We start from the raw sequence: 14904 nt of genomic DNA on the forward strand, positions 1-14904 counted from the left end.
CCCTGAACAGACCATGCCTGCAGCTTAAAAAAACATTGACCACGTAACCTTTCTGACTGAGAATTTCTTCTTACAAGTAGGAAACCCTGAAGAGCCCCCAAAACAGTTATATTGTCCTTCAATAGGACGGAGAAAGTGGGAATGGTATATGCTGTTTTCTTTTAAAAACAATCCTTTCTGGTTCGTCAGATCTCTGACTTTTTAAAAACGAAACTATTGCAGGTCTTCCCAGTTTTGTCTTCAGACACCAGCATTTTTTGTTCTTTGAGTCAAATGAGTTTTTAATTGTTGATTTCAGATCCGATTTAAATTTGTAGATGTCATTTTACTTAGAAAACCTTATTGCAAAACTTTATTGTTATTGCTAAACAATTTCTTTGTGGTCACATAATCATATCAGTTAAGAGTTTGAACAAGCAATTGATATTCCAGTTGGAAGCAAAACCAGACCAGGTTTGGGATAGTCTTTATTAGTTTACTCACAAAAGATAAAAATCGAATGTGATTTCTAGTATTTATTTATGATGAGCTGAAGGCAGATCAGGCTGCTTTTGATTTGATTTTCACTATTCAGATTCCGAGTGAAGGAGAATAAACTCGGATTCAGGCTTCAGAAGTGATCAAGTGCTGTAGTTTGTAGTGAAACTCCTCATTGTTTGTGTCTGCAGTTTTTTCTTGAAGACCTTTCGCTGTTGATCATCAGTAACGTTCTGCTCGGGCAGTCAGGCAGACAAAAATAGATTTGATGCTTAAAAATCATCAGCTACTGGGTTGAGTACCTGGATTTTGTTTTTTCACAGGGGCTCAGCACTTTTACGGAACAGATTTTTTTTTTTTTTTTTTTAAAGTTGGACCTCGAATGATAAAGTGATGTTCTTCTCAACCTCAGTCTGGTTATACAGTTGTATTTGCAGCACCGGACTTTTATGCACTTTTGTAGATGTGCAGTGACTATACAAGGACCTAGGAGTCAGTTCATCCACAAGGTACCACTGCCTTGTATATAAATTCCTCATAGTGGATTCAGATTGCTCAGTCTGTAAATACTGATTCATCGTTAACTTATACTTAATGTAAGTGGCTTTTAAAATGCTTCGGAAATAATTTAGTAAAAGATAGTTTTAACCTGTTACTTTCTCTTAACTTGGCAGTTAACTTATCGTTCACTGTGTTAATCTTTAGGGGAACGCCAGTGTCCCAAGTTAACTGTAGTTGTCCAGGCTGTGATAGTTGTCTCCTGTGTTGTGCAGTAGCTTATATAGTTAATGCCTAGTTTGTGCTCATTGCCATTTCCCCCTCTTCAGCTCCGATGGCGTTTCGAAAGAAGGACAAGATGGAGAAAGAAGACATGGGCCCTGAGCGCATTCCTCCCATAGGTCAGAACCGCTTTCCTTCATGAACAAAAATGTATTCACAAATAAAAACAATTATTATTTCGAACTACTATCCGAAATACCATTTAATGATAGATCAAATCCGTCCCTTTAAATGTAATATGCTGCAGAAACACGACCACGCAACACAATTGTAATACTCTCTGGGAGTCTTCCAGCTTTTATTTGTCTTATCTTCTGTGTTGCAGATGAAATGGTACCCAGGTTGACCCCCCAGGTCCAAGCTGCTGAAGACATCCTGGACAAGTACAGGAACATCAAGAGGACTAGTCCCAACGAGGGGGCGTCATCAGCTCCCTACGAAGCGCCAGGTGAGGCCGCACAGTTAGTCAGTCGGTCAGTCGGCCTTCTGTGTCCTGTGAGAACCTGCCTAATTATACGTTTTTATAAAATGTTATTTTATACACCGTACATATGCTGCATTTGTGAACACTAAGAAGAATGCCAGTTATGTTAATGAAGTGAAATAGAAAAAGATGTGGGAGGGGTTGGGGTTAGCAGCAGCTGTACGTAGACACAGACACAAATTGGTTGATCTCACGTTGCCTATACAGAAGCCTGCGGGGAAGGGGAGAGTGTCCATGACTCGCCCCGGGAAGAAGCTCTTCAGAACATCTCCGCCGATGATCTGCCCGACTCTGCCAGCCAGACGGCCCAGCCCCAGGACTCCAAATTCTCATTCAGGTCAGGCTGCGTTGTCGTGTCTCTCCGCAGTTACCTCTGAGAAAGCCAGCCGTCTCCCCAATCGTGTGTGACGGTACAGTAAGTCAGACACACATCAAAAAGGAGTTTACACACAGAGCCTCACTTGCCTGCTCTGTGATTGAAAAAAATAGTCAAAATCTATATATTTTCTTGCCCGATGCATTCTTCAAACACCGATATCAGAATCTCAAATAGATGCGTGGATTGTTTTAGCGGCCCTCGGATAGTTTTGATTTATGGATTTATTTATTTATTTCAAACGAAATCTTTTTAAAAATTAAAATACGATTTTGAGAGGGAATTGAGACACTCAATTTTTTTCCTTTTTCTTTCTCTGCTCGTCTAGGGTGGCACATTAGTGCAAGGCGACTGAACATTAGGGGGTTGGAGGGCGATATCAATCTTGGAGAACATGCATAGATGTTTATCTGATGTAACGCGGCCTACTTTCAATCAAGCTAGCAAATTAAATATATCCATCTACTGCGCGCTGCCTTCAGCCTGTGAAATGATAGCCTCTCCGCCAACTTTATAGCTGCCCCGTTTCCTCTCATGGTCAAAAATCCATACTGATATTAGTTCGTTCCAATCCAGGATCTCTCTTTATGTTTTCCTTCTTTAGTGACCCATCACCAATTAGTTCATTAATTTTCAGAAGGATGGTGTATTCCTTGAATTAATAAACTGTCAGATTGCTGTACTTTATGAAATCTCAGCGTATCTTTCTGTCCCCCCCTTATTTTATTTTTTTCCTTCCCCCCTTCATGTTAGAGATGATTGTTTCCCCTGTTTGAGAATCACGCGAAGGCATTCAAGATGTCAGGACTACAATTAATTATTGTTTAATAACTGTAAAATTAATAGGATTATGGTAATTCCATCGTAACAGTGACATGGACGGGCAATCACCCACAACAAATTGTTTTTCATCTTTTTTTTTTTTTTCTCCTCCCTCCCACCTCTCTGTCCATCAGCGATGCTAAGAAGAAGCTGAGGATGGCCTTGTGTTCAGCCGACTCTGTTGTCTTCCCGATTCTGTCCCACGCCACGACCAGGAACGGCCTGCCGGATCACACAGACCCTGAAGGTAATGGAATGAGCATTTAAACTGGGAGAAGGAGAGCGACTTGGGTAAAGAGAGAGACATTGTTATGGTCTGTAAAGAGTGTAAACAGTAGAGATAGATGAATCTTCAGACCTGATGTTGTGAAAGTGAACTTAATTTCTCCAGTGCAAAACCAAAACTCTTGTAATAATGTACGACAGGATCTCAAACCAAAGACCAGGGTTGTCTGCGGTGGCTCTGCTGGCCTGTCTCCAGCACTGATGCCAGGCTCTTGTTTCCTCGCAGACAATGAGATTGTCTGCTTCCTGAAAGTCCAGCTGGCAGAAGCCATCAACCTCCAGGACAAGAACCAGATGGCCCAGATTCAGGAGACAACGCGCTGTGTGAGTCGCTTCGACAGCCGGACCTGCAGGAAGCTCCTGGCTGCCATAGCCGAGGACTATAGGTAGGCAAGGGGAACAAGGCTTGAGAACCTGGTCTGGCCAGCGAAGGATTCCAGATTGGTCTCCTCTGGAGCAGAGAGACACTGAAACCTTCTCAGGCCAGGAGGATGAGCACCGCTGATTAATAAAGAGCTGTGTTGTGAAAATAATATACTTTATCACTGTTCTTCTTTGATTTGTAAATATGTCTTGACTGCACGGGGTAGAGCGAGGATTCTCTTCAAATCTCTTGTAGCCCTGAAAATAACTATTCAGTGCTTTTCGCTCTAGACACCAGTTCGTACTTCAGTTATTGTCCAGTGTCTTGAGGGGAGGAAAAAAAGTTTTGTTCATTTAGTCATGCCATGGTGAGGTTTAAAATTTGAAAACCTCTCTAACAATAGCTGCCAGTAGGAGAATTGTCTGGTGTTACAAAATTTACTTGCAATGTATACTAGAGTTGGGTAAGAGTTGAGGTTTCTCTGATCTATGTTTAAAGTAATCATTTCAAGTGGAAAACCATCTATAAAACTCCTTTGGTTCCCTATTTATTTGTTTATGTATTTATGATGATGATGAATCTTATTAATAATGATTAATAATATTATTATTATTTATAAATTATATGTAAATTAACTAAATAAATAAACACTGATTTGCCATTACATTTCTATAGCAGTGGACATTATTAATTTATATAATATGACCACACTCACTCTTTCTGTCCCCACCCTGACAGGAAGCGGGCTCCGTACATTGCCTACCTGACCCGGTGTCGGCAGGGCCTACAGACCTCCCAGGCCCACCTGGAGAGACTCCTGCAGAGGGTGCTGAGGGACAAGGAGGTGGCCAACCGCTACTTCACCACTGTGTGTGTGCGGCTGCTCCTCGAGAGGATGGAGGCAAAGATGCACGACTTCATCAAAGGTACTTTTACTTGGTCTTTTCATCTTCCTACTGTGTGTGTGTGTGCATTTTGGTTTTCATTAAATCGTCCAATGTTTCAAGTACAGATTATATTATGCTGACTGCCTACAGTAAGTGTGGCTGTTGGGGGATTAAACATGGAGAGGGCAGGGTGTGATGTGAAGCTCTATTTGGTTTTTGGGTATTAAAAGTATGGTCTTTCCCTGTTTTGTCATGTCTGTTTTTGCATCAGCGAGGCCAGGTTGATGCTTTTCTTAGTGTGTTTGTGATCTGCACTCTAGATGGCACCAGCAAGCTGCTGTGAAAGACTTTTCAAGATAAGATTAATAATATCTTCCTGATGGCTCGCATGGCTACATGTGGAAGAAGTGTGTGTTCTTACATGTAACAAAACGACAAAACGGGAATAGTATCTCCCACTCTGAGGTGTTGTAGAGGGCTGAGCAGATCTGGTTGCGAGTCGCTCAATCCCACCGCTCCCGTGTACCCCAGCGTTCCAGGTGTGCACGGCGGCCGACGACAAGACCGCTTCGGTGGAGGACTTCCTGCGCTACCTGTATGGCGCCATGGCCCACGATGCAATCTGGCAGTACGCCAGCGAGGAGCAGCTGCAGGACGCGCAGATGGCCATTGAGCGCAGCGTCATGAACTCCATCTTCAAACTGGCCTTCTACCCCAACCAAGACGGAGACATCCTCCGAGACCAGTAAGTCACTGTGCTGCCACTGCGGTGCCCCTGTTGGCATTTCTCTGGCTATTCTATACCTATATTTATATAGAGCCCTGTATGTATTAGGCAACCCTATGCAACACCAGGCGCTGTTTTAGATAATTAACTACATTTACTGAGATTTTAATTTAGATTTGTGTGTGTTTTGGTATCTATGAAGACCTGGATGAAACCATGAAATGCAAATTACAAGACACTCAATAAAGCAGTCCAGAAAATACACCAGTCCTCTTATTCTTACACGAATCAGCAGTAGCCTTTATTTGATTGTTTCTTTTGCCGATGTTGTTAAAATACTCCTTCTGTGTTGTTGGTTTTTCAGGTATTTGATTTTAATATTTGATGCATTTTAATGATTATACTTCCCTCTACTATGACATGAAATTGCAGAATGTATGTTAATGTTTCTGCTGCCTTTTGTGATGGTTGATATGAAAATGTCCATTTGTTAACGATTTCCTTTCCCCCTCCTCTTGGATTACAGATTCAGGGCCTTTTTCGTTGGGACAGAACTCCATGTTCATTCTGTAGCCACTTTATTCCAGCTGTGCTTTGTTTTTGTCTTCTCAGGCTCCTACAGGAACATATTCAGCGTCTCTCCAAAGTGGTGACAGCCAATCACAGAGCTCTTCAAATCCCAGAGGTAACGGGACAATTGTAATGATTTTTAGCCCCTCAATAGATTTATCTTTTAAATTTAATTTTAATCCACTTCGCCTTTAAGTGGGACTTTATCGACTGAAATTAGTCATGTTTTATGGATTGTGCCATTATGGTTTTAAAATACTTCTCCATGCCCCCCATCCCCCTTTTAAACAATAACCTGCTTATTTATTTTTATATATACATGCTCTCTAGTTTTAACTAGATCAAAGACAGACACATTTTAGACTTTTTTTTGTTTTGTTTTGTCCATTTGCTTGTTTGTTTGTTTGATGGCACTTTCTCTCTTGGACGACTTGTACAAATCATGGGCCATCGTGGTCCGGTAGCAAATTGTCTTCCGAGTTAATACATCTGCACTAATGCAGTTTGCAAGACAAATAAAAACAACTGCATTAATACAAATAATTAATTCTAAATTGTGTTCCAGTACCAGGGGTAGGAAATAGGACCTGCACTTTTGCATGTATTTTAAGAATCCGAGATATAACTGTTTATGAACTGCAGATGAATTGAATTTATTAGAGCAAGAAGAGACTCATTTTTCTACTTGTATGCACAAGTTCATTAAAGTTGAGACAGATTTATAGCAGGAAGTACCAGGGATAGTTAATAAATAAGTCTGGCAGTAGCCTGGGTGAATTTTCATGGTTGTTGTTTCAGGGTAACATGATTCTAAGAGCTTGTGTCCATGCTGGGAAAAACATACATGTGAAAAATATGAAGTTTACTGTGCAGTTTTAGCTCACAAATTCTAAAAAGCTCATAGGAATAGGGGCACTAAAAATGTACATGAGTAATGTTAATTAAAATAAGTATACAGAGATGCAGTACTCAATGGACCGGGTGCTGAAAAAAAAAAAAAAACTTTATCTGATACCAAAAGTTTCCACTTATTTTTTTATTATGGAACATGTGTAATGACAGTTTAAATATGTCACTTAAAAAAAGTGGGTACACAGATTTAAAGATATAACAGATATATAAGTCAGTCATATATGTTTTTCAGTTACATATTTATATCAGTTATATCTTAATATCTTGTCAATATTTATTTCCATTACTTTTGTACCTCAGTAGTTCAGGTATCATATGGAATTAGTTTACACATACAGATTCATACTGCATATTCTATTTGGTTGAATTAGTTTGCCTTACATTTGAATTAACTGAAGAAAAACCAACACAAACATACTCATAGCTCACTAGTTTGTTTTGGACTCTCGCTGCTGTGGTTAAGAATGTGAGTGCACTGCTTTTCTTCACCCAACAGGATGATGTATCCCTGTACTGTGACACGACGGGAGTGTGTGTGAGTTTTTTTCACTGCTGTGTCTCTGTGTGTCTGTACTCCAGGTGTACCTGAAGGAGGCCCCCTGGCCATCTGCACAGGCCGAGATCCGGACGATCAGTGCTTACAAGACCCCCCGAGACAAGGTGCAGTGCATCCTGCGCATGTGCTCCACCATCATGAATCTGCTGAGCCTGGCCAACGAGGACTCGGTCCCTGGGGCGGACGACTTCGTCCCCGTTCTGGTGTTTGTCCTGATTAAGGTGAGCTGAGCCGAGCAGCTGCAACACTCAGTCACTGCCGCCACGGGATCTGTGTGCGCTGTGATGGCGAGGCAAGAGCGCGGAGAGACGTGCTTTGTGATCTGGTTTTTGCTGCTAGATTTTCACATCCTAAAAGCGTCTGTCCGTTTTATTTTAATTAATTAAATAAAATCGTTATCTAAATCATTCTTCCTAATTTTTCCATGTAAGAATCTCTATTTTCAGTTTCCAGTTGTTCCAAGCTAGAATAGAAAGGGAGAGGGTAAACAAGTGGGAGAAGAAATGTAAAGACATTTCTTCTATGATGATGTTAAAAATATATAATTGGACACATGCCAAGACATCAGATTTATTTGCACTATTCAGGTAAAGCCCTATTTATTTACAAGAACATCCCGTTATCGTTTTCCCAATAAAGATGTAAACTTTCCCTTGTTTTCCGGTGGCTAGGTGTACAGCTTGAACACAATCTGTACAAAGATGCCCTAGGACACTGGCATGGGTCATAATGTGCCCAACGGAAGAATAACGCATGCTTCACTGCAGCTCCATCAATCAGACACGGCAAGGCAAACCAAAAAAATCTCCACTTACAGGCCATGTCCGTGTGTAGAGTTTGATCAGAAATCTGTGTGCACGATTATGTTAGTTCAAAGCATATATATCTGTTTCCCCTCACCAATGGCCTCCCACGGTCTTCCCAAACTTCCTGCGCTGTTGTGAGTGCCATTGTGTAGATCCTCTTTCCAAGGACGGATAAATAATGGATGTTTAGTCATAATAAAAGCCTCTGCCTTATTTTTCCGTACGCTCTTACGAGTAACAGTTTCTGTCTCACTGTGCTTCTTTCCCCCCCAGGCCAACCCTCCCTGCCTGCTGTCCACCATTCAGTACATCAATAATTTCTATGCCAGTCGGTTGAGTGGAGAAGAATGCTATTGGTGGATGCAGTTCACAGCAGCAGTGGAATTCATTAAGACCATCGACGATCGCAAGTGATGCAGAACGCCACCTGTATCAGCAGACTGTCGGGGAGGAACGCAGAGGCCTGCGAACCAACTGCTCTCAACACCGGGGAAGAGAGGCTTTTTTTTTCTCAGCTTGTATATTTTGTACATAGAGTTAGAGACCTTTAAAAGACAAAAGAAAACAAAGCAGTATAAACATTACAAGAAAAAGATAGGTAGACATTTTACTAAAAAATGCATAAAATAAATGAAAACCACAAAAAAAGAAACAAAATAATTAACCTTTGAATTTGACTAATTATTTTTTGTTAGATTTCGGGGGGAGGGGCAGAGATTGTTGTTGTTTGTTGGTTTTTGTTTTTCCCCTCTCTCCAGTAGTGTTGACAGGTTAGCACTGCATTTTAACGATTTCCCAAAAAAAAAAAATAATAAAAAAAAAAATGAAATGATTCAAAATGAAAAGGGACCACACTTCTAGGGGTGACTGCGATCTCACCAAGCTTTACGTGGGGGGAAAAATATTTACAAAAAGCAGCACTTCTCCGAAATACTGTGCATTTGTCATCCCTTTCAGACAAAGTTATTCCTCTTGCACTAAAAAAAAAACATGATTACCAGCACGCTTGTGGAGACTTCATTACTGCCATAGTGTCAAAGATAATGCGATGGTGATTGTGTGGGACTGTGGACAGGCTAAAGATGCTTCTAGCTTCCTCTCTTTTAAAAAAAAATAATATTTGTATCTAAAGAACATTATTCATATTTGTTAATCCTAGAGTGAGTGCTCTCGGATGAGCTGTGGACAGGGCAGCTTTTATCGCTCATGTCAGTTGAAAGTATGATTCATAAAAATGTTTTATTTGTTATGACTTGGCGAATATAGCTTCTCCAGTAAAAAGTTACTGGGTTACAGAGTCCTGAACTCTGGGTTTAACCTTTAAAATAAAATAAAAAATAAATAAATGTCGGCAATTGACACTTCTTCTATTGTAAGTCACTGGAAATCTAAATCCACTGTTTTGGTTTGTGCTTTCGTAATATTTTCACTTTGTTGGAAAATGTTTAACTTGTGTATCTGCCAAGTGGAGCTTAGTTCATATTAGGAATGAATGCACTTCTGCTCTGTTACAATTATTTGTTTTATGGTTTTGTGATTGGGAGGAGGGGGCATGGTTTAAGATTAATAGTTTAGGGTTAGTTTAGAGTATGAGACCGTTTCCATTGAGATCATGTCCTGTAACTGAAGCCATTTAGGAGATGGAGCTCAAACTATAGGAGTCTTGTTACAAATCCACTATGGAAATGGATCAGTGAGGACATTCATTCATTAATTTATTCATTCATTCATCTAGATTCTAGAACCAGTGCCTTTTGGAAAGTGAAAAGGAGATGGGGTGGGGGGTGGGGGGTGGATAGGGAAACTTTCCATCGTTGGGGTTACGCCGTCTGGGAGTCACAATGGTGCTGCACTCTGGCCTGCTTCTACAAACAGGTTAGGCCTTGCTGGTGGGTAAAAGTTTGAAGTTGCCATTGCTTCAAGCACTCAGTTCATGAACCTGAATTACCATCAATGATCAAATTACCGATCCTGGAAACCTCAAATAATTACAATGTAAAGAACTGTTCAGGTGTCAGTATTTAGCTCTTTAAAATGGCTAGCATGCTACCATTTCTCTCATTTCGATTTGATTTAGCACGAGCAGTCAACACTGCAGGTGTGACAACCAAGAGTGTCAAAGATGACTGTTAAAATAAACAACATAAACAACAAAAAAACCAATCTCTAAAATATGTAACGGAGTTTTTTTTGTTTGTTTTCCAAATGATATACAAAGGCTACCTCACCTTAGGAAAGTTGCTTCTGAAAATTTCAGTTCTCGTTCTGTCATGGTTATGACAATATAGTTTTATTTGCTAATACTATTTTGTTGTTTCTTTAGAGAAATAATTGTTGGTGGGCTGCATCTGAACACCAGCTCCTTACAGACAATAAAGCAGTGTGTGGGTGCAATATTATCAGTTTGAGATATAGGCACTCTTAACGTAAGGAGTTATTTCCCTGTTTCCTGGTATACGCCGCCCGTGTTGGTTCTGATCTAGAATGATCGATCTGGTTACATTTCAAAGGAGTAGATTATTAATCAAAACCAGAAGTTCAGAATGTTGTTTGTTTTCATTTCACTGAGACTTTTTTTTTTTTTTTTTAAATCGATACTAAGTATTTATCCAAATTGTAAATAATGTAAGCACCAATCAGATTAACTTTTTATCTCCTTAAATATTACAGAAAGGGACTGACATTCTAGGGGAATAATTATAAAAATATGATGATTATTATTTTGTATGTTTTACTTTTTTGCAAGTGTGAATGGGGTAACCCCATGTGTTTCTTTGTGCTTAAGCATTGTGTTACCTGCAAAGCAGTCTGGGACAGGTGTGAGGAACAGCCTCTCTCTATAGTTAGCAGAGCGACTGATCCAAGACTATAGGAGCTGTTAAAATGTATTTATATTGTATGCACTTTGCTACTCGCTGTGTATTAGATTACTTTAAATGTTTTTTTTTCTTTCTTTTTCTTAATTGTCCAGATTTTCCAGAATTAAATAGGTTTCAACTCCAAGGGGGAAAAAATCTACAATAACTCATTTTACATTCAGAGGATCTGGATTTATTTTACTTTCAACTGACACTGATGTTGTTTTAATAGTTAGCCCCTTCGCACCCCTCTTCTAGTTTCCATAATCATTTATTTCTGAATAACCAGCTGGCCATGCATTGGTGATGTTGTGTAATTCCTATCAGTTAGGTCTTTCTGATTGGTTTAATTTGGGCATTAAATTAATATGAAAATTACACATGATTGTTGCTTTTATCCATGATGTGATTTTGCCAATCTGAATGTAGGTATGAGAGGGTTGCTAAGAATTTCATGTAGACATCTGCAATAGGATTGCTAAACGTATTCCAGATCTTCAAAGTTGTGCGGACTAATCAAGGTCTATGGCAGATCAGAGAGACAGTGAAAGTTAATTTAACAGTGCATTATTCTGAATGTGCACTGCTATCAGAAATCTTAATGCAGAAGATGTGAAATTGCACTCAATTTATCTGTAAGAAAGTTTCTTACATTAATACTAACAGAAGTGTGTGTGTATGTGTGTGTGTGTGTGTGTGTGTGTGTGTGTACACCATCCCTATTTAATTTTGTTGACTAGAAGTCCCCTTCTAATACTGTCAAGGTTTTTATAGAATTGTGTGCCGTGTATCACAGACCGTTACTCAGATATGAGTAGAGTTTGTTGAGAGGCAGTGTTAAAAGGGGTTTCAGCTGTATGTCTGCAACGCTAAAATGCTGCTTCTGTTTTGTTGTTTTTCTTGGTGTTTTATTAATCAATCCCAGAAGGGTAGAAGCAGTTACAGCATCTTTTTAATGTGATTTAATTCGAGCACATCCCCTCTTAAAAGAATAACCTTTTATTTTATTTTTTTAAATATCAGGAAAATATCATATATGTGCCAAGAAAGTTATCTGATTGTATATTCCTTTGACTGTAATTGATGTTCATTAGCAATTCTATAGGTACTGTAAAAGCCGGGATGAGGATAACATTTAAAATATCAAAAAACTAAACAATGATTGATTCTGGCTGCTATCGTGCTGCCTTGGTTTTGCCCTGCTGCTCTCATTTCTTTCTCTGTAGTTTTGTTTCCTGTCCAGAACAGCGTTCCATTTAAAATGTGAAAGCCTTGTTTGTTTCTTGCAGGGTATCCGATGCCCCTTAGCCCAGATTCTGAGTTTTAAATATCTCATCACCCTTTAAAGATGCACCTTTCATATCAGTTTCTTGCCATTTGGTTCATATGCTTTGGCCTGGCACATTGGACTGGGGTTGGGGTGTAAAAAGTCCGAAAACAGAAGTCGTATGCAAAGACTATTCCATACCAGTTCTTTGGGTGTTTGTAAAACAATGCTTTATGCAGCATTCTGTTAGATATATTAGGAGCAGAGAGGAAGAGATTGGCTTTGAAGATGTGGTTACTTCGTATTGGACAGGACAGTGGACCGCACATCCATGAAAAGTATGTGGCAATATACTGTACAGTGCACTTAGTCCACGGTGCTTAGATCTCTGACTTCAAGCAATCTTTTCCATAAAATTCATACCCGCCTAAAATGTATCTCGAGTGACATGAGCAGAAATAGAGTAGTGTGCGATGATTAGATGGTAGTTTAGTTGCAAACTGGCCTGTTACAGTTTTTCACTGAAATCTTTGCTTTAACCTAAAAAGTAATATGTAGACTAAATTTGTTTAAACTATTTTAAAAATGGTGATTTAGTCTATTGTTTTTTTTTTCTTTTAGTAATAGTAAATTATACAGGGGTCTGGGTTAGGGGATGTTTGTATATATTAAACAAAAACATAAAATGAAAAAAAAGTTGAGATCTTGCTTTTTCAGATGAAACCACAGGCAAACTCCCTTATTACTGAAAGACAGTTTTAAAGTTTGCCATCTGTTTTGACCTTGACAGTTGTACTGGTGGAGCTACCCACTATTATAGACATTTACATAGCCAGTCCATACTTAATTCAGATGACTATTTTGTGTGGAAACCTTGCCTGGCAAAGTAGCAGAAGCTTACAGATAGAAAATGTCCGGAATCAGATTGCTTGGAGGATTATTTCCAAGCCCGGTGTGATTTCCTTAAAGCAGGGGAGTCTCGGTTCTATCCTCCAGGGTGACCGTCATGAGGGCATTATGGTTTACTTTAAGACAATAACAGCTGAACACGTGGGAAAATAATGCAACCAAACAAGCAAATAAAATGTAGACATTATTGAAAGCTCACATGGAACTTAAACCTCCGCTCCTCTTTTAGAAGCTGTGTGTGAGCCGTGAAGTTCCCATGGCCTATAAAAGTTGCCGGTTTTCCATTCCAATAATCCTGCTCACACACCTCCCTCAACTGGGATCCCAGAGAGAATAAGGAAGTAATTCCACACACACAGGAAAGGGAACCGGACTGAAGTTAGTTTGTGTCTAAACTAGTGTGAATTAGGAGTGTCAGAGCCAAGCTGCTGTGTGGGGAGTATAAAACCCGTGTTAAATCCGTATTTTTAGCTTCGTACTTCCCTCTTCTCTTTGGAAATGAAAAAATAATAAAACTTTATAAATTTAAATTAATAAGCTTGCACAATCTTGCACACGTGGGGGGAAATGTATTCTGTCTTTAATGTGATTAATGTATTATATCATTCTATAAAAAATGATTAAAACAGACGTTTATCTTGTGTTGGTGTGTCATTTGTTGCATCCTTTATTTTATTAGTTTGCAAGTTTTACCTAGGAATCTCTTAAAATGCGAAGTTATCCACCCGAACTGCCAAGGCAATAGTATTAACAGGGAATTCATATAACTTTAGTCTTGGTGTTTATTATAAAAATGCAAATTTATTCCAGTGAAAGTATATTGGCTTTAAAATTAAAGTTCAGGTGGCGAAACCAATGTAAATTAATGCTGTATAACAGCACCCAAGATCTAATTTGTTCAACCTGCGCTCGCAAATGCTATATACATTGTTAACTGAAAAACGCAAGCTGTAACCACTTGGAATATCAACCTATGCTCATTGAAAACGTGCTGGGGAAAAGCACATTATCCTTTAATTTAACCCTTCATATTTACAGCACATTTCTGGAGTCAGAAAGTGGTCAAACTTTTATTTCACCCTATATAGTGTATGTCAAGTGGGGGGAAAACAAATCCTAACATGTGGGATGGTGAAATTAATAATGTGAAAAAGTAGATCATTTAATGTATCCACCTATCCAGTTCACTCATGAAGTTTGTTGTAGATGCATAGACCCAGGACTCAACATGGTACCAAGCATTAAAACCAGTTGATCCTGGGTGTCCACCGGTCCAGACCCAGTTAACAATCCCTGCTTTTAAAGCGTTTGACAAAAACCTGGTAATGAAAGAAAGCCGAGTCATCTGTACACATAATCGTACTGTAATTAATGCCGCCTTCATTTTTAGTTTTTAGTTTTTGTGTACGCAGTAAACTGCAGCTTCTGATAACTTCCACTGTCTAGTCCTGTCTGCTATAACGTGGTCAGAGAAGAATCACACCCCCAAACTGACAACTCCAGTGGCCGCGGTGCTCCCAGGCGATCGGGTGAGGACACTGATGCTGCGCATTAATTTTATGAGAAAAGCAGCAGCCCTTCTAATAGAAATACATCATGACAGAAGTCACTAAGGATTTATAGCAATATCACACCACAGGGGGAAAAATACACCAAAAAAAAAAACATACTGTTACCAAATACAGACAGTTGTGCCTGCATGTCTGAGCGAGAGAGGGAAAAAAGCTGCAAATTAAATGCTTTTATTAATTGCTGAACTCCCTGTCTCTGCGTATTCCCACACAATATCTATTCTTTCAACCTTGCTCTGATTTGTTCTCATTC

At 39.4% G+C, this 14904-nt stretch overlaps 1 protein-coding gene across 2 annotated transcripts in view; it reads left to right on the forward strand.

The window, feature by feature from the left end:
- gapvd1 (GTPase activating protein and VPS9 domains 1) overlaps positions 1 to 13721 on the forward strand; it is a 51540-nt gene extending 37819 nt beyond the window's left edge. For both annotated transcript variants that reach the window (XM_066713140.1, XM_066713141.1), the window contains 10 exons: positions 1305 to 1376; positions 1583 to 1705; positions 1949 to 2078; positions 3074 to 3186; positions 3451 to 3610; positions 4327 to 4514; positions 5007 to 5220; positions 5815 to 5887; positions 7264 to 7461; positions 8320 to 13721. In XM_066713140.1, the coding sequence (XP_066569237.1) occupies positions 1305 to 1376; positions 1583 to 1705; positions 1949 to 2078; positions 3074 to 3186; positions 3451 to 3610; positions 4327 to 4514; positions 5007 to 5220; positions 5815 to 5887; positions 7264 to 7461; positions 8320 to 8460 (1412 nt within the window). In that variant the 3' untranslated portion in view covers positions 8461 to 13721. The remainder of the gene's footprint in view (positions 1 to 1304; positions 1377 to 1582; positions 1706 to 1948; positions 2079 to 3073; positions 3187 to 3450; positions 3611 to 4326; positions 4515 to 5006; positions 5221 to 5814; positions 5888 to 7263; positions 7462 to 8319) is intronic.
- The last annotated feature ends 1183 nt before the right edge of the window (positions 13722 to 14904 follow it).

This window comes from Amia ocellicauda, chromosome 9 (assembly GCF_036373705.1).
Source record: "Amia ocellicauda isolate fAmiCal2 chromosome 9, fAmiCal2.hap1, whole genome shotgun sequence".
NCBI lineage: Eukaryota > Metazoa > Chordata > Actinopteri > Amiiformes > Amiidae > Amia > Amia ocellicauda.